At 44.1% G+C, this 20,411-nt stretch overlaps 1 protein-coding gene across 2 annotated transcripts in view; it reads right to left on the reverse strand.

The window, feature by feature from the left end:
- The window catches only part of LOC120999803 (bone sialoprotein 2-like), a 39,939-nt gene that overhangs the window by 8,537 nt on the left and 10,991 nt on the right, over window positions 1-20,411 (reverse strand). The window contains exons 2-7 of one of the 2 annotated variants that reach the window (XM_040430791.1): window positions 10,071-10,135; window positions 9,947-9,991; window positions 9,019-9,066; window positions 8,866-8,946; window positions 1,150-1,284; window positions 151-257 (exon numbers count right to left, since the gene is read on the reverse strand). In XM_040430791.1, the coding sequence (XP_040286725.1) occupies window positions 151-257; window positions 1,150-1,284; window positions 8,866-8,946; window positions 9,019-9,066; window positions 9,947-9,991; window positions 10,071-10,135 (481 nt within the window). Of the gene's footprint in view, window positions 1-150; window positions 258-1,149; window positions 1,285-8,865; window positions 8,947-9,018; window positions 9,073-9,946; window positions 9,992-10,070; window positions 10,136-20,411 lie in introns of both variants that reach the window. The other variant, XM_040430790.1, reaches the window with a different exon arrangement.

Raw genomic sequence — 20,411 nt, forward strand, 5'->3', positions numbered from 1 at the left:
GTAGAGGATTTATAGCACTGAACTCGAAACAACCGTCACAAAAAATGAGTTCTCGCTGCCCCCACTTAGTGGTGAAGATCCTCTAAATCCTTCATCCTCCACAGGAGAGGACAGCAGAGCGCTTCTCTGAGATCTGCTAGATCTTCTTACCATATTCTCTTCATCTTCCTCTGAAATCTTCCTCTTATGTGTCTGAGATGAATCAACGCCGTGGCCAGATGACACTGAAATATTCATCTGTACAGTGACAGACAGATCTGCAAAAAGAGAGGACCGAGTCCACGACCACCGGTTATACCGCAGCCGCTTCAAGACCCGCACATTAGTATAACAGTGTTCCGGTTATGTGATGGAATAATTAGATTGGTGGGGATCCTACTGCTGGGACCCCCACCAATCACGAGAACAGAGGTCCTGTACCCCATTGAGGCTCCGGAGGTAGGTGAGCTCTGTACTCTGCTATTTCCGGGACTCCCATAAAGCTGAATAGAGCAGCTGCCCGTCTGACCAGCCGCTCCGTTCATTTCATGGGGGCTCCACAGGGTACTGGGTCCTCGTGGATGTCATCAGTGGAGGTCCAAGTGGTATGATACATTTTATTTTTTTATAATTTAGGTTTTCATAATATTTTTTTTGCACATAATTTGTGCTTATTTTAGGCTTATATATAGAAAGAATAATAAAAAAAATGCATTTTTAAATTTATGGTTCTGGTTATACTATAATTTTAACTTAAAATAGATTTATTTTGCTTTTATCATTGTCTACCATGGAGTTTCATATATTACATATCCAAAAATGGCGGCAGCTTTAATAAAAGTTATTATACACCGCGCAGGCTATTCTATAGTTAGAACAGTGTCTGGTTTAGCAGCAGAATTAAACCCTTATGGGCTTATTTTAATGTTCTATGGGGTATAGGAGGCAAATTCTTCAATAAATTCTGGTAAACCGCTGAGATCGGCCTTCATAGAGAGCAGCTGCGGGGTCGGGCATATAATGCGCCATTAGTGTAAAATCTCCAGTTCTCCCTCCAGCCCTGTCCATATACCAGTTTTAGGTACTAGATCCTGCTATTTATCATGCGGACAGTGAAGACCCTCTGGACCAGATGCTTCATACAGTACATGAAGTGCATGGACTCGGTACCTTGAGACAGACTCTCTCTGTGTGAGGACCGACCCCCATTCTCATTTCCATTTGAAGTTTCTGTTTCCCCAATCACAGATGAAACCGTCAGAGTCAGGGAGTTTTCCCTGATGCACGTGCCGCTGATTCTTTTATCTGTCGACAAAATGTGAAACAAAGATCTTGTTTTTTTCATTTTATAACAATGTTAGGAGATAATTTCCTTATCGCTAGTTTTAAAGTGTAGGTTCACCTACAGATTACTTATCCTGAACTGATCCTGAGTTACAGTACTGTCATGGCCAGTGGGGATTAGAGGAACACCAAATAAACAAACAGCAACAGGTAAAGAGACTAGGCCGCAAAGCTAGGGAGGAGGGAATGGTAACCTCCTAACAATCCCTGAGCCTCTCCCTGACTGCTGACAGTATGAGCAAGTCCTGATGGTGAACGAACTCATACGCTGGAACCTAAGCCCTGCTGACACTGTAGCAAACCCTAACTTAGGGAGAGGGAAATGAGACAGCCAGTAACTTCCACTGTGAAGGGACCAGCGTCTCCCTGAGACCTAGCAGCAACACATGCACAAAAGAGAAAATAGGAGGACTTAGCTTGAGACGAGTGGGAAGTAGATGATCCACAAACATTCAGTATAGAACTCCAGAAAAAAAAAATCAAACGCAAAGTCATCAGTAAGAGGCGGACTTAAATAGAGCCTCTCAAACAGCTAACGAGCAGAACCTGTGGAGAGGTGGGATTCTGCCCACAACAACAAACAGAAAGGAAACACAGAAAGACCTGTCAGATAGACTCACGTGCTGCAAGTCTATCCGATCTTCTCAGATCTCTCACAGGGCAGGCAGTGACAAGTACATCCTGTATTATACTCCAGAGCTGCACTCACTATTCTGCTGGTGCAGTCACTGTGTACATACATTACTTATCCTGTACTAATCCTCAGTTACATCCTGTATTATACTCCAGAGCTGCACTCACTATTCTGCTGGTGCAGTCACTGTGTACATACATTACTTATTCTGTACTGATCCTGAGTTACATCCTGTATTATACTCCAGAGCTGCACTCACTATTCTGCTGGTGCAGTCACTGTGTACATACATTACTTATCCTGTACTGATCCTGAGTTACATCCTGTATTATACTCCAGAGCTGCACTCACTATTCTGCTGGTGCAGTCACTGTGTACATACATTACTTATCCTGTACTGATCCTCAGTTACATCCTGTATTATACTCCAGAGCTGCACTCACTATTCTGCTGGTGCAGTCACTGTGTACATACATTACTTATCCTGTACTGATCCTGAGTTACATCCTGTATTATACTCCAGAGCTGCACTCACTATTCTGCTGGTGCAGTCACTGTGTACATACATTACTTATCCTGTACTGATCCTCAGTTACATCCTGTATTATACTCCAGAGCTGCACTCACTATTCTGTTGGTACAGTCACTGTGTACATACATTACTTATCCTGGACTGATCCTGAGTTACATCCTGTATTATACTCCAGAGCTGCACTCACTATTCTGCTGGTGCACTCACTGTGTACATACATTACTTATCTTGTACTGATCCTGGGTTACATCATGTATTATACTCCAGAGCTGCACTAACTATTCTGCTGGTGCAGTCACTGTGTACATACATTACTTATCCTGTACCGATCCTGGGTTACATCATGTATTATACTCCAGAGCTGCACTCACTATTCTGCTGGTGCAGTCACTGTGTACATACATTACTTATCCTGTACCGATCCTGAGTTACATCTTGTATTATACTCCAGAGCTGCACTCACTATTCTGCTGGTGCAGTCACTGTGTACATACATTACTTATCCTGTACTGATCCTGAGTTACATCCTGTAATATACTCAAGAGCTGCACTCACTATTCTTCTGGTGCAGTCACTGTGTACATACATTACTTATCCTGTACTGATCCTGAGTTACATCCTGTATTATACTCCAGAGCTGCACTCACTATTCTGCTGGTGCAGTCACTGTGTACATACATTACTTATCCTGTACTGATCCTGAGTTACATCCTGTATTATACTCCAGAGCTGCACTCACTATTCTGCTGGTGCAGTCACTGTGTACATACATTACTTATTCTGTACTGATCCTGAGTTACATCCTGTATTATACTCCAGAGCTGCACTCACTATTCTGCTGGTGCAGTCACTGTGTACATACATTACTTATCCTGTACTGATCCTGAGTTACATCCTGTATTATACTCCAGAGCTGCACTCACTATTCTGCTGGTGCAGTCACTGTGTACATACATTACTTATCCTGTACTGATCCTCAGTTACATCCTGTATTATACTCCAGAGCTGCACTCACTATTCTGCTGGTGCAGTCACTGTGTACATACATTACTTATCCTGTACTGATCCTGAGTTACATCCTGTATTATACTCCAGAGCTGCACTCACTATTCTGCTGGTGCAGTCACTGTGTACATACATTACTTATCCTGTACTGATCCTCAGTTACATCCTGTATTATACTCCAGAGCTGCACTCACTATTCTGTTGGTACAGTCACTGTGTACATACATTACTTATCCTGGACTGATCCTGAGTTACATCCTGTATTATACTCCAGAGCTGCACTCACTATTCTGCTGGTGCACTCACTGTGTACATACATTACTTATCTTGTACTGATCCTGGGTTACATCATGTATTATACTCCAGAGCTGCACTAACTATTCTGCTGGTGCAGTCACTGTGTACATACATTACTTATCCTGTACCGATCCTGGGTTACATCATGTATTATACTCCAGAGCTGCACTCACTATTCTGCTGGTGCAGTCACTGTGTACATACATTACTTATCCTGTACCGATCCTGAGTTACATCTTGTATTATACTCCAGAGCTGCACTCACTATTCTGCTGGTGCAGTCACTGTGTACATACATTACTTATCCTGTACTGATCCTGAGTTACATCCTGTAATATACTCAAGAGCTGCACTCACTATTCTTCTGGTGCAGTCACTGTGTACATACATTACTTATCCTGTACTGATCCTGAGTTACATCCTGTATTATACTCCAGAGCTGCACTCACTATTCTGCTGGTGCAGTCACTGTGTACATACATTACTTATCCTGTACTGATCCTGAGTTACATCCTGTATTATACTCCAGAGCTGCACTTACTATTCTGCTGGTGCAGTCACTGTGTACATACATTACTTATCCTGTACTGATCCTGAGTTACATCCTGTATTATACTCCAGAGCTGCACTCACTATTCTGCTGGTGCAGTCACTGTGTACATATATTACTTATCCTTTACTGATCCTGAGTTACATTCTGTATTATACTCCAGAGCAGCACTCACTATTCTGCTGGTGCAGTCACTGTATACATACATTACTTATCCTGTACTGATCCTGAGTTACATTCTGTATTATACTCCAGAGCTGCACTCACTATTCTGCTGGTGCAGTCACTGTGTACTTACATTACTTATCCTTTACTGATCCTGAGTTACATTCTGTATTATACTCCAGAGCTGCACTCACTATTCTGCTGGTGCAGTCACTGTGTACATACATTACTTATCCTGTACTGATCCTGAGTTACATCCTGTATTATACCCCAGAGCTGCACTCACTATTCTGCTGGTGCAGTCACTGTGTACATACATTACTTATCCTGTACTGATCCTGAGTTACATCCTGTATTATACTCCAGAGCTGCACTCACTATTCTGCTGGTGCAGTCACTGTGTACATACATTACTTATTCTGTACTGATCCTGAGTTACATCCTGTATTATACTCCAGAGCTGCACTCACTATTCTGCTGGTGTAGTCACTGTGTACATACATTACTTATCCTGTACTGATCCTGAGTTACATCCTGTATTATACTCCAGAGCTGCACTCACTATTCTGCTGGTGCAGTCACTGTGTACATACATTACTTATTCTGTACTGATCCTGAGTTACATCCTGTATTATACTCCAGAGCTGCACTCACTATTCTGCTGGTGCAGTCACTGTGTACATACATTACTTATCCTGTACTGATCCTGAGTTACATCCTGTATTATACTCCAGAGCTGCACTCACTATTCTGCTGGTGCAGTCACTGTGTACATACATTACTTATCCTGTACTGATCCTGAGTTACATCCTGTATTATACTCCAGAGCTGCACTCACTATTCTGCTGGTGCAGTCACTGTGTACATACATTACTTATCCTGTACTGATCCTGAGTTACATCCTGTATTATACTCCAGAGCTGCACTCACTATTCTCCTGGTGCAGTCACTGTGTACATACATTACTTATCCTGTACTGATCCTGAGTTACATCCTGTATTATACTCCAGAGCTGCACTTACTATTCTGCTGGTGCAGTCACTGTGTACATACATTACTTATCCTGTACTGATCCTGAGTTACCTCCTGTATTATACTCCAGAGCTGCACTCACTATTCTGCTGGTGCAGTCACTGTGTACATACATTACTTATCCTGTACTGATCCTGAGTTACATCCTGTATTATACTCCAGAGCTGCACTCACTATTCTCCTGGTGCAGTCACTGTGTACATACATTACTTATCCTGTACTGATCCTGAGTTACATCCTGTATTATACTCCAGAGCTGCACTTACTATTCTGCTGGTGCAGTCACTGTGTACATACATTACTTATCCTGTACTGATCCTGAGTTACATCCTGTATTATACTCCAGAGCTGCACTCACTATTCTGCTGGTGCAGTCACTGTGTACATATATTACTTATCCTTTACTGATCCTGAGTTACATTCTGTATTATACTCCAGAGCAGCACTCACTATTCTGCTGGTGCAGTCACTGTATACATACATTACTTATCCTGTACTGATCCTGAGTTACATTCTGTATTATACTCCAGAGCTGCACTCACTATTCTGCTGGTGCAGTCACTGTGTACTTACATTACTTATCCTTTACTGATCCTGAGTTACATTCTGTATTATACTCCAGAGCTGCACTCACTATTCTGCTGGTGCAGTCACTGTGTACATACATTACTTATCCTGTACTGATCCTGAGTTACATCCTGTATTATACCCCAGAGCTGCACTCACTATTCTGCTGGTGCAGTCACTGTGTACATACATTACTTATCCTGTACTGATCCTGAGTTACATCCTGTATTATACTCCAGAGCTGCACTCACTATTCTGCTGGTGCAGTCACTGTGTACATACATTACTTATTCTGTACTGATCCTGAGTTACATCCTGTATTATACTCCAGAGCTGCACTCACTATTCTGCTGGTGCAGTCACTGTGTACATACATTACTTATCCTGTACTGATCCTGAGTTACATCCTGTATTATACTCCAGAGCTGCACTCACTATTCTGCTGGTGCAGTCACTGTGTACATACATTACTTATCCTGTACTGATCCTGAGTTACATCCTGTATTATACTCCAGAGCTGCACTCACTATTCTGCTGGTGTAGTCACTGTGTACATACATTACTTATCCTGTACTGATCCTGAGTTACATCCTGTATTATACTCCAGAGCTGCACTCACTATTCTGCTGGTGCAGTCACTGTGTACATACATTACTTATTCTGTACTGATCCTGAGTTACATCCTGTATTATACTCCAGAGCTGCACTCACTATTCTGCTGGTGCAGTCACTGTGTACATACATTACTTATCCTGTACTGATCCTGAGTTACATCCTGTATTATACTCCAGAGCTGCACTCACTATTCTGCTGGTGCAGTCACTGTGTACATACATTACTTATCCTGTACTGATCCTGAGTTACATCCTGTATTATACTCCAGAGCTGCACTCACTATTCTGCTGGTGCAGTCACTGTGTACATACATTACTTATCCTGTACTGATCCTGAGTTACATCCTGTATTATACTCCAGAGCTGCACTCACTATTCTCCTGGTGCAGTCACTGTGTACATAAATTACTTATCCTGTACTGATCCTGAGTTACCTCCTGTATTATACTCCAGAGCTGCACTCACTATTCTGCTGGTGCAGTCACTGTGTACATACATTACTTATCCTGTACTGATCCTGAGTTACATCCTGTATTATACTCCAGAGCTGCACTCACTATTCTCCTGGTGCAGTCACTGTGTACATACATTACTTATCCTGTACTGATCCTGAGTTACATCCTGTATTATACTCCAGAGCTGCACTCACTATTCTGCTGGTGCAGTCACTGTGTACATACATTACTTATCCTGTACTGATCCTGAGTTACATCCTGTATTATACTCCAGAGCTGCACTCACTATTCTGCTGGTGCAGTCACTGTGTACATACATTACTTATCCTGTACTGATCCTGAGTTACATCCTGTATTATACTCCACAGCTGCACTCACTATTCTGCTGGTGCAGTCACTGTGTACAGCCATTACTTATCCTGTACTGATCCTGAGTTACATCCTGTATTATACTCCAGAGCTGCACTCACTATTCTGCTGGTGCAGTCACTGTGTACATACATTACTTATCCTGTACTGATCCTGAGTTACATCCTGTATTATACTCCAGAGCTGCACTCACTATTCTGCTGGTGCAGTCACTGTGTACATACATTACTTATCCTGTACTGATCCTCAGTTACATCCTGTATTATACTCCAGAGCTGCACTCACTATTCTGCTGGTGCAGTCATTGTGTACATACATTACTTATCCTGTACTGATCCTGAGTTACATCCTGTATTATACTCCAGAGCTGCACTCACTATTCTGCTGGTGCAGTCACTGTGTACATACATTACTTATCCTGTACTGATCCTCAGTTACATCCTGTATTATACTCCAGAGCTGCACTCACTATTCTGCTGGTGCAGTCATTGTGTACATACATTACTTATCCTGTACTGATCCTGAGTTACATCCTGTATTATACTCCAGAGCTGCACTCACTATTCTGCTGGTGCAGTCACTGTGTACATACATTACTTATCCTGTACTAACCCTGAGTTATATCCTGTATTATACTCCAGAGCTGCACTCACTATTCTGCTGGTGCAGTCACTGTGTACATACATTACTTATCCTGTACTAACCCTGAGTTATATCCTGTATTATACTCCAGAGCTGCACTCACTATTCTCCTGGTGCAGTCACTGTGTACATTACATTACTGAGCTGTGCTGGCTTCGGTGCACCGCTGCTTTCTGTCGGCTGATTGATAGGGGTGCCGGGAGTTGGACCCTCACTGATCTGATATTGACGACCTATCCTGTGGACCTCTTCATAGATCATATTATGGTGTTTACAGGCGGCCATCCTCTTCTGGTATAATCCTGCTCTGGAGGGAGCATGTCCTTCTACCCATCTACCCAATGTAGGCTGCAGCAGGAGAGGACAATCTGCAGGTTATTGTCGGCTGCTGTGAGGTTTCTCCTGATCATTACTTATAGATTTTGTACATGAACGTCCCTGAGAGATGGAAGGACAGGTAGATCCCAGATCCCTCCTGACGCTCCACTGATGGCCGGTCACAGCAGAAGGTGCTGCTCATTCTGAGAGGGGCCGAGTCCAGGCGAGGGGCTCTCGCTGCGCCCCCGCCTCATTGCCCTATGTTTGAAAATGTTTTATCATGTTTTTGATAAGACTTTATCAAGAAGAAAGCGGCAGTCGGTAACGACAATGGGCGATTTCCTGCCTCACCGAGCATTTACCGTTATCCTCGTTTTCCTTCCGTCTCTCCTCCTCCTCCTCCTCTTCCTCCTCTTCTTCTTTGTCCTCCGAACAGTCCATGTCTTAAACAATACAAGAGATTAGACGGATGACGGTGTGACAGACAGTGCGGCGGGGCGCGCGCTGGTACCTACAGGACTCCAGGCTGCTGGAGGCGCTCTTCATCTCCTGGTTGTTGGATCCTGCAGCAGAAAGAAAACGCCGGACATCGGGATCAAAACTTCTCCAAACCATTCTTTATAAGACACAAGATGGAGGAATGTTCTATGGGTCATGAGCTGGCGGCTGCCGCGCCTCGTGTTTATGTATGCCTTACACGTAACCTATGCAATTTCAGGGGCTAAGGCTCCTGTTTTATATTTGATGGACGGCGTACATTTCAATATGAGCACAACGAATGGTTAAAGTAAAGGATCCGTTTTTTTCTTTTATTTTTTTCTTGGGGGGGGGTGGGGTTCTGTTCTTCTGACAGTTCAGAAGAAGGGAAAACAAAACGTGCCACGCGACCGCTGGATATTTTGTGGTCTGCAAATTGTGGATCCTCAAAACACGAATACTAGCCGTGTGCGTACCTCATTTTGCGAAGCGAAACGCAACGGCCGGGCCCTAATAGAACAGTCCTATCCTTGTCTGTAATGTGGACAATAATAGGATATGTTCTATTTTTTGGCGGAACGGACATGTGGACACAGAATGCACACGGAGTCATGAATGAACGGACACGGATCCTTCTCTCCTGCATGCTCCCATACACGGCAGACCCGGGGCCAGCAACCTTCATCGCTCCAGCTGTGGTGAAACTACAACTCCCAGCATGCTCCATTCACTTATTCTGAAAACAGCTAAGCACGTGTGCATGCTGGGAGTCGTAGTTTCACCACAGCTGGAGTGCTGAAGGTTGCTGATCCCTGCGTTAGACCGTCGGCTGACAATACGCTCGGCCCAGCGGCCCTTCTACAGGTACTTAGAGCGCCCCCTTCTCAGAACTGACAGAATCAGCAGTTTGTCAGTCCAGGACCACAAGTGGCGAGAACCGTCCAAATAACGAGGGGTCCTATTTACCTTCTGTTTGATCGCCGTATGGCTCCGAGCAGTCCATCTCTAGACCTGCGAACACACAAGCAATAGGACAGTCAGGTCTGAACACGTACAGACGGCGATTACTGGCTGCGGTAATGTCACATACTGGACAGTTGGCTGCTGCAGGACTCCCTCGTCTCTTGGGTGCTCTCGTCTTCTTCTGAGGATGGTCTATAAGAAAAGGATAAAACCAGTGGATGTCGGGGCCTTGGGGTAGTAACGGTCTGCGGCAGCGATGTGCAGCCTCTGGATTACTGCAGTGCACCGGACGCTGCAACACAAACTGGATCACAAAAGGCAGACTACAACAGGACGTAGAAGATAAAGGGTTAATCACTAGATAATGAGACGTGCTCAGTTCTAAACTTCTTTTTTTTCAGGACTGTACACCATTCAGTCCTGTCCGGTACAAACATCGCATTCCCTCTTCTCTATGGACAACGTGACCTGGAGTACATGACCTCTGACTACATGACCTCTGTCTGCATGACCCCTGACTGCATGACCTCTGTCTGCATGACCTCTGACTGCATGACCTCTGACTACATGACCTCTGACTACATGACCTCTGACTACATGACCTCTGACTACATGACCTCTGACTACATGACCTCTGACTACATGACCTCTGACTACATGACCTCTGACTACATAACCTCTGACTACATGACCTCTGTCTACATGACCTCTGTCTACATGGTCTCTGTCTACATGATTTCTGACTACATGGTCTCTGACTACATGATCTTTGACTACATGGTCTCTGACTACATGACCTCTGTCTACATGACCTCTGTCTGCATGACCTCTGACTGCATGACCTCTTACTACATGACCTCTGACTACATGATCTCTGACTACATGATCTCTGACTACATGACCTCTGATTACATGACCTCTGACTACATGACCTCTGACTACATGACCTCTGACTACATGACCTCTGACTACATGACCTCTGTCTACATGACCTCTGTCTACATGACCTCTGACTACATGGTCTCTGTCTACATGATTTCTGACTACATGGTCTCTGACTACATGATCTTTGACTACATGACCTCTGTCTACATGACCTCTGTCTACATGACCTCTGTCTACATGATCTCTGACTACATGGTAAGTACTGCCCCCTTACTGTAATGCCAGTAGCCATGTTGGCTACTGGCATTACAGTGATTGGCTGGCTCGAACGCTATATAGCTCCCGATGACGCATGTTCGGCTCAGTCTTAGGGAGAGCTGAGCATAGGAAGGGACAGATAGTGTAGGGAGTGATTTAAGAATATTATTACCACCAAAACTTTTCGGAGACCTAGAAGTCCTTTTAAGGACTATTATGTGTGACAGCAGTAATATATATTTTTAAAGCATCCTGCGCTAAATACCATGTAATAGGCTGCGGACAGTTACATTATTCGCGCCACATCTCCTGTGTAAAGTGTGCGCATCCCTAAAATATCAGTGACATCCAGTGCAGTTTTTCCGTAGACTGTGTCCGCAGCGGACAGTGACCTTACCAGGGCCACATCTGCAGTGTAACGTGTGCGCTTCAAAAATGTATCTGTGACATACAGTGTACTTTGTCAGCTTTGCAACCATACTCCCACCGGAACGCACAAATACTTTGCTTTCCCGGAAGCAGCTCGGCGGGTCATGAGAATAGCGCCGCCGGATCGCCGGCCGTCATCGTTTTTGGTCGGAACTACAACAGTATCTGATCGTCTTCGAACCTCCGACTTTCATTTTTGATTAATGAAAATATTCTTGGCAAATGCTTTCGCTTTGGTTCTTCTTGCGCCGGTCCAAGAATTTCACCTCTAGCGGCGCAATAGGGATGCCCCCGGCCGTCCCTCTAAATCATGGCCCCAGTTCTGAAAACCAACAAAATAGAACCGGAGTCCTATTCCATTATTCCTAGCTGAAGTATTCAGGCGACCCGGCCTGCTTGGAACACTGTAATATTTTTCAATGGTCAGCTCAGCAGCCCTCAACCATAATGTTTTAGAGGGTCAGCTCACCCGCAGGCCCTCGCATATAATGTTTTACAGGGTCAGCTCACCAACAGGCCCTTCACCTACAACCTTTGACTGGGTCAGCTCACCTAAAGGCGCATATAATCACCTGCAGGCCCTCTCCTAATTATACCTAATAGGTAATTTGCGCGCATGCTGCCTTGCTTGGATGTGGTAGCCGTAGCTGTTTCTCAGGCTCCCTCTCCGGAATCGAACCATGATTCTCCCGTTACCCATGGTCTACATGGTTTGCGCTGAAAATAACATTGAAAGTTCATAGGCCAGACATCCGAATGGACAACATCATTCCCAGCAGCGACCTGGGAGTCCAAGATGCATCCAGACATCCTCCCCGTGCTGTTCCCGAACCATTTTGATGGTGTTTCCATCAATTTCTGACCTTCTCCTGTGAACCAGACACCGTCCCCTCTTCGGAGCAGGGGGTGCCTGGTTTAATGCTCGGGTTTTCCCATTGACTTCCATTATACTCGGGTGCTCGGTAGAGTACCCGAGCATCCCGATGTGTTCGGCCCGAGCACTATGGTGCTCGATCAACACTATAAATGATCTCTGACTAAATGGTCTCTGACTAAATGGTCTCTGACTACATACATGATCTCTGATCTCCATTTAGTCAGAGACCTTTTAGTCAGAGATCATGTATGTAGTCAGAGACCATTTAGTCAGAGACCTTTTAGTCTCTGACTACATGATCGCTGTCTACATGATCTATGACTACATGATCTCTGACTACATGGTCTCTGACTAAATGATCTCTGACTAAATGATCTCTGGGCTGATAGCTACATGTGTGATAGGCCTTAATCCAGTAAATCTCCGGACCTGATAATCTGGAAATATTCTGGAGTTTAGGTGTGAAAACAGCTTAAATGATCTCTGACTACATGATCTCTGACTACATAATCTCTATCTACATGACCTCTGTCTACATGGTCTCTGTCTACATGATCTCTGACTAAATGATCTCTGACTACATGGTCTCTGACTAAATGATCTCTGACTACATGATCTCTGACTACATGGTCTCTGACTACATAATCTCTGACTACATGATCTCTGTCTACATGACCTCTGTCTACATGACCTCTGTCTACATGGTCTCTGTCTACATGGTCTCTGTCTACATGATCTCTGACTAAATGATCTCTGACTACATGGTCTCTGACTAAATGATCTCTGACTACATGATCTCTGACTACATGATCTCTGTCTACATGGCCTCTGTCTACATGGTCTCTGTCTACATGACCTCTGTCTACATGGTCTCTGTCTACATGGTCTCTGTCTACATGATCTCTGACTAAATGATCTCTGACTACATGGTCTCTGACTAAATGATCTCTGACTACATGATCTCTGACTACATGATCTCTGTCTACATGGCCTCTGTCTACATGGTCTCTGTCTACATGACCTCTGTCTACATGACCTCTGTCTACATGGTCTCTGACTAAATGATCTCTGACTAAATGATCTCTGACTACATGATCTCTGACTAAATGATCTCTGTCTACACAATAAACAGAATAACGGAAACAACATGAGATAAAACATCACTAGTGACAGCACTTATGTAGGGCACCTGATTCAGTGCACATAGGGCGATTTACCAGGTCGGTTGCACTACACGTAAGTAGAAAGAGAGAATACGAGGACGCATTTGTGATTCTAATGATACACAAGCCCGTAACCCCTGAAGCGTATCCAGACATTTGGACCATGTTCATATTTTGCGATATTTATATATATTTTTTTCGATGACATTGAGCTTTTATTTATTTCAAGGTCATTTTATAATTGTAAGGGAAATGTTCTGTAAATCCGGACAAGCTAGGTAAAAAAAAAACAAAAAACATTTCTCTATGACCAAAATAAATGAATAAATAACGGAGATAAATGTAAAGGTAAATAAAAATGAATGGTTAGACGCTTCGGTTCAGCCCTCACGTGGTGTGTACATCAAAACACTAAAATCGGCAAAAATAGATCAATATTTAGTCTCCAAGTGTAATGACAAGAGCAGGACAAAAAGGGGTGGCTGATCTAAATGGTAAATAAATGCCGGATTCAAAGTGGGCGAAGTAATGGAGGAGGATCTTCAGAATGAAGAGGTGAGGAAGGAAGAGCTAAACGATTCATCTATTGTGGAGCCTGCCCCATTAAAAGAAATCCTGGCCGCGGTAAAAAAGAATGGAGATTTAATGCAGAACATCTCAACGCAGTTCGGGGTAATTCAGACAGATGTGGTCCTGATAAGGGACGATGTTACAAAGATCCGGGACAGAGTCACAACTATAGGAGCTCTGGAGAATGAAGCTAAAATATCTCAATCTGAAATTTTAACATTCTTAAAATGAAGGTGGTGGATCTGGAGGACAGGTCTAGGAGATGTAATCTGAGAATCTTGGGTCTACCTGAAGGCTCTGAAGAAAAAAAAATCTTGCCGAAATGATACAGACCTTAATTCAGGAAAAGTTTGGGAAGGATCATTCCCCCCCCTGCCCTGTTTCTGGTGGAAAGGGCGCACCGGGTTCCTGGGGGAAAACCTGTCCCTGGGAGGCAGCCACGGATACTCTTGGCGAAGATACCGACGTCTCGAGATAGGGATACGGTTTTTAGAAGAACAAGGGAGTGACCTCCTATAGTGTATAATGGAAGTAAACTGCTTTTCTTTCCGGATTTCTCTAAATAGATCCAGGAAGAGAGATGCAACTTTTTGGCAGCAAAAAAAACAACGTTTACAGGAGAAGGACATTAAATATTAATTTGTCTATCCAGCAAATCTGCGAATAATATTTAATGGGGAAACTAATTTTTTTGATACCTAGGCAGTTTTCTGCATGATTATTTTTTCCTTTTCCTTGTTCTCTTTTTCTATTTTAGATGGCGGTGGGAGAGGGGGAGGGGCGGTCTTCGGTAAGAGATCTGCGCAGTGATGTGGCAGATCAGGATGTGTGGGGGGGGGGGAGGGTTTGGGTTGGGTTGCGATGCATCTCCTAAGATGGTGGGGTTGAGGGTTGGGGATTTGGAATTGATGTACAGGGTGGGCCATTTATATGGATACACCTTAATAAAATGGGAATGGTTGGTGATATTAACTTCCTGTTTGTGGCACATTAGTATATGTGAGGGGGGAAACTTTTCAAGATGGGTGGTGACCATGGCGGCCATTTTAAAGTCAGCCATTTTGAATCCAACTTTAGTTTTTTCAATAGGAAGAGGGTCATGTGACACATCAAACTTATTGGGAATTTCACAAGAAAAACAATGGTGTGCTTGGTTTTAACGTAACTTTATTCTTTCATGAGTTATTTACAAGTTTCTGACCACTTATAAAATGTGTTCAATGTGCTGCCCATTGTGTTGGATTGTCAATGCAACCCTCTTCTCCCACTCTTCACACACTGATAGCAACACCACAGGAGAAATGCTAGCACAGGCTTCCAGTATCCGTAGTTTCAGGTGCTGCACATCTCGTATCTTCACAGCATAAACAATTGCCTTCAGATGACCCCAAAGATAAAAGTCTAAGGGGGTCAAATCGGGAGACCTTGGGGGCCATTCAACTGGCCCACGACCACCAATCCACTTTACAGGAAACTGTTCATCTAGGAATGCTCTGACCTGACACCCATAATGTGGTGGTGCACCATCCTGCTGGAAAAACTCAGGGAACGTGCCAGCTTCAGTGCATAAAGAGGGAAACACATCATCATGTAGCAATTTCGCATATCCAGTGACCCCCTTAGACTTTTATCTTTGGGGTCATCTGAAGGCAATCGTCTATGCTGTGAAGATACGAGATGTGCAGCACCTGAAACTACGGATACTGGAAGCCTGTGCTAGCATTTCTCCTGCGGTGTTGCTATCAGTGTGTGAAGAGTGGGAGAAGAGGGTTGCATTGACAATCCAACACAATGGGCAGCACATTGAACACATTTTATAAGTGGTCAGAAACTTTTAAATAACTCATGAAAGAATAAAGTTACGTTAAAACCAAGCACACCATTGTTTTTCTTGCGAAATTCCCAATAAGTTTGATGTGTCACATGACCTTCTTCCTATTAAAAAAACAAAAGTTGGAATCAAAATGGCCGACTTTAAAATGGCCGCCATGGTCACCACCCATCTTGAAAAGTTTCCCCCCTAACATATACTAATGTGCCACAAACAGGAAGTTAATATCACCAACCATTCCCATTTTATTAAGGTGCATCCATATAAATGGCCCACCCTGTATATTATGGGAATCTGTTGGCTGGTTTGATGACATTTAGAGTTTTCACCTGGAATGTGCGAGGTCTTGGGGATAAGATTAAAAGACAGGCGGTTTTTGACCAGGTCCAGAGACATTTGCTTGGTGGAGACTCATGCTACTGAGGCTCGGCAGGGGACGGGCTGCGCAGACTTATCAGTCTACCATTACTAGTTACCCCAGAGGTGTTACAGTTTTGATTCATAGGGAGTTGATTTTTTTTGCGAGGCATCCTCTACCGATAAACAGGGGAGGTTTGTTTTTCTCTATGGGAAACTCTCTGGGACACTGTGTATTTTGGCTTTTGTTTAAATACCTCCCCCCCCCCTTCTCTTTATATGTTCTCAACTGTTTATTAACCTTTTTGGATCGGTGGCCTGAATGCCCCTCGCTAGTTATTGGGGACCTTAACTGTGTTATGAATCCATAAATAGATAGGATCTCTTTGGGGGAAGATACTTATACTCCAGCCCAAGGGTCCCCTTTAGCACGTTATGTGGATGTATGGGGAAGGGTTTGAAAATGGGAAAATAACTTATTCCTGTGTAAGTAAATCTGGAGACTCGATGTCTAGGATAGATCTGGCCTTGATAAATAAAAACCATCTCAGATTTATTAAATCGATGAAATATGAGGCCAGGTCTCTATCGGACCATGTGCCCCTATCTCTTGAATTAACTATGGGGGGTAATGATCATAGAGTAAGACCTCTATTTAGACTGAACCCCCATTGGACTTCTATAATGGGTAAGGATACTCATGATGAATTGGTGAAACAGGAGACGGGGGGCTTCTGGGATCGTAATGATAACACAGAGTCCAACCGGTATGGGACGCATTTAAGGGAGCTATGGCTGTATAATCACTGCGAGGAGAGTCCACTTTGTAGGATTTTGTTAAGTAGATCTACATATGGTTATATGTTTACATTATTAGAACCCAGGTTATTATCTAGAGTTCATCAGGATTATAGGGAATCTAGAAAGTTATTTATTAAGACGTGCAGCACTATTAGAGGTTGGTTAGGAATAAAGGGATCTCTCCGCTGTACGCCCCTCTGGCATAATTACTATTTACAGGAGTTGGATGATTTAGCTCAAGATAAATACTGGCAAAAAAACAATATTCTGTATGTTGCACAAGTGGTGAGTAATGGAGATATACTTCCTTTTTTGGAGTTGACACAAAGAGAGTTAATTTATCCTGGTTTAGATATTTACAGTTACGTTCGGCACTTTTTAGTGTAAAGGGGAAATTTTTGTTACAGATAGATACTTCTACACCTTTGAATGATTTGATGGGAAATTTGGGGCAGAAGTTTAAAACTTCTCAACTCTATAAAGTGCATCTTGAAGCACTATTTATTGGTATACGTTCCCCAGGACAAAAGGTTTGGGGATCTGCTTTAAGGATCCAGCCAGATGACTGGGGGAAAATAATGACTAATTTAAGATTAGTGTCACACAATTTTAATCATGTTTTGGTTCAATTTAATATCATACATAGATTATATGTCACACCAGTATGGCTTAATAAATGTGGGTTGAAAAGTACGTCTCATTGTCCACGGTGGCTGATTATTTACACGTTTCGGTCTTGTACACAACTAACAGAATAATGGGAGGCAATAGCTAAACTTATTACTCAAAAACTGAAAATAGTGATTCCATATACAGTGGAATGTTGGATCCTGGGTGATTTTTCCCAAATTAATTGTGATAACTATAAAAGAATTCTTTTGAGTAGGGTTGAGCGAACCCGAACTGTAAAGTTCAGGTTTGTACCGAACTTTAGGATTTTTGGACCCCGGACCCGAACTTTTCAGTAAAAGTTCGGGTTTGAGTTCGGTGTTCGGCGAGTTAATGGCGCCACGGCCGTCTTTAATATTTATTGGACCCTGGGCAAAAATTTACTTGGGCCCCCTGGATCCCGCCTTCCCACACCTTAGCAGGCAATCACGCCCTCCACCACAACACACACACAAAAAATCCACACATCTGGTAGAGTCCAGTGAATGACTGTAAATACTTCCAGTTCTGAAGACTCCAGCGGCTCAGGATCAGTGCTCTGGGCAGCTGGGCTCAGGCTGGAAGTGGGCACCGCTCTGCAGGAAGAAGACCGGGGCTCGGCTCACCCTAGTGTTACAGTGCACCCCAGCACCCTACAGTATGCAGTATAGCACCCTATAGTATACAGCACCATACAGTATGCAGTATAGCACCCCACACTATACAGTACCCCATAGTATATAGTAGAGCAGTATAGCAGCCCACAGTATACAGCACCCCACAGTATACAGCCCCCCCACAGTATACAGTACAGCAGTATAGCACTCCACAATATACAGCACCCACAGTATACAGCCCCCCACAGTATACAGGCCCCCCACAGTATACAGCCCCCCACACTATACAGCCCCCCTACTCTATACAGTACAGCAGTATAGCACTCCACAATATACAGCACATACAGTATACAGCCCCCCACAGTATACAGTACAGCAGTATAGCACTCCACAATATACAGCCCCCACAGTATACAGGCCCCCCCCCACAGTATACAGCCCCCACAGTATACAGCCCCCCACAGTATACAGTACAGCAGTATAGCACTCCACAATATACAGCACCCACAGTATACAGTATACAGCCCCCCACAGTATACAGGCCCCCCACAGTATACAAGCCCCCACAGTATACAGGCCCCCCACACTATACAGTAGATTACAGTATATTAGCATAACAGCCCCTGTCACCTTTTTCTGATGTAATCTTCACAAAAAAAAGCTCCACAGTTAAGGCAAACTTCTACAGCAACACTCCTGGTAGAAAAGACCTTGATGATCTCATAGCCATGTGACCAGTAATATTGCTAGGTTACTGGTCACATGGTGATGATGTCATCTAAGGTCCTAGAGAATCACAGCTCTCACAGTACGCTGCCTGAAGTGTCGGCAGGCATGGCATGGCAGCACCCCCTGTGTAGCTGACAGCCTGACACCCGGGGCAGTGGCCAGCAGGGCTCAAAAGGCAGCTGCCTTTGGGCCCCCCAGGAGCAACTGGGCCCGGGGAAGCTGCCCCTTTTGCCCCTTGTTAAAGACGGCCCTGAATGGGGCTTTTTGAAAGGCTGCAGGGCAGCCAATCAACAAGCGTTTAACTCTGTGCCCTTAGAAGCCATCACAGCCATGCCTACTAATGGCATGGCTGTGATTGGCCAGTGCAGCTTGTGACCCAGGCTCTATATAATCTGGAGTCACGTAGCACTGCACGTCACTCTGTTGTTACATGTGTAGGGAGAGGATGCTGCTGCTGTGAGGGAGAGAATAGGAGAGAGTCTTTAATCAGAAGTGTTTGTTAACTCAGCGATCTACCTAGATTTTGTTTTGTGGGTGCAGTGCACAATTTTTTTTAACCTACCCTGAGCCCAGTGACACAGAAAAATAACTTTTATCCATCTGTTAGTTAGGTGGGCGGCGTCGGCCATTTTCTGCAAGTTCAGTGCACCAGCACAGCATATGTGCATTTGTGACAGTCAAGTACAAGCTTGAAATACTGCAATTATATTCTGGGTTTAAAAATCACCCATTTTTTGCAATACCCTACATCTGTGGCTTTTGCTGCATTTGTCACAGTGAAATACAAGCTTCAAATACTGCAATAATATTCTGGGTTTAAAAAAAATATTTTTTTGCAATAACCTACATCTGGGGCCTTTGCTGCATTTGTCACAGTGAAATGAAGTAATTGTATAAAATTCGCCTGTCACACTGCTGTGTGACCTCAAGAAATGTTTCCTCTTTATGACCCCGGCGCTGCCTTACTGTCAGTGAACTTAATTGTTGACTATTGGCGGTTACATTGTCGCCTGACGTAAACCATCTGTTAGTATGGTGGGTGAACGCAAAGGACGTGGTCGATCTGTGCCAGCTACACGCACAAGTGACACCCCTTCCTCAGGTGCGAGTAGGCGACAGAACCTGCAGCGGTATTTGGTCGGGCCTAATGCTGCTCTACGAATGGTGAGGCCTGAACAAGTACAGGCGATAGTAGATTGGGTTGCTGACAGTGCCTCCAGTTCCTTCACATTGTCTCCTACCCAGTCTCCTGCTGAAAGACCACAGTTGGCACCTGCAGCCGATGTCCATCAGTCTTTCACCT

The sequence above is a fragment of the Bufo bufo genome, chromosome 4, assembly GCF_905171765.1.
Source record: "Bufo bufo chromosome 4, aBufBuf1.1, whole genome shotgun sequence".
NCBI classification, from domain to species: domain Eukaryota; kingdom Metazoa; phylum Chordata; class Amphibia; order Anura; family Bufonidae; genus Bufo; species Bufo bufo.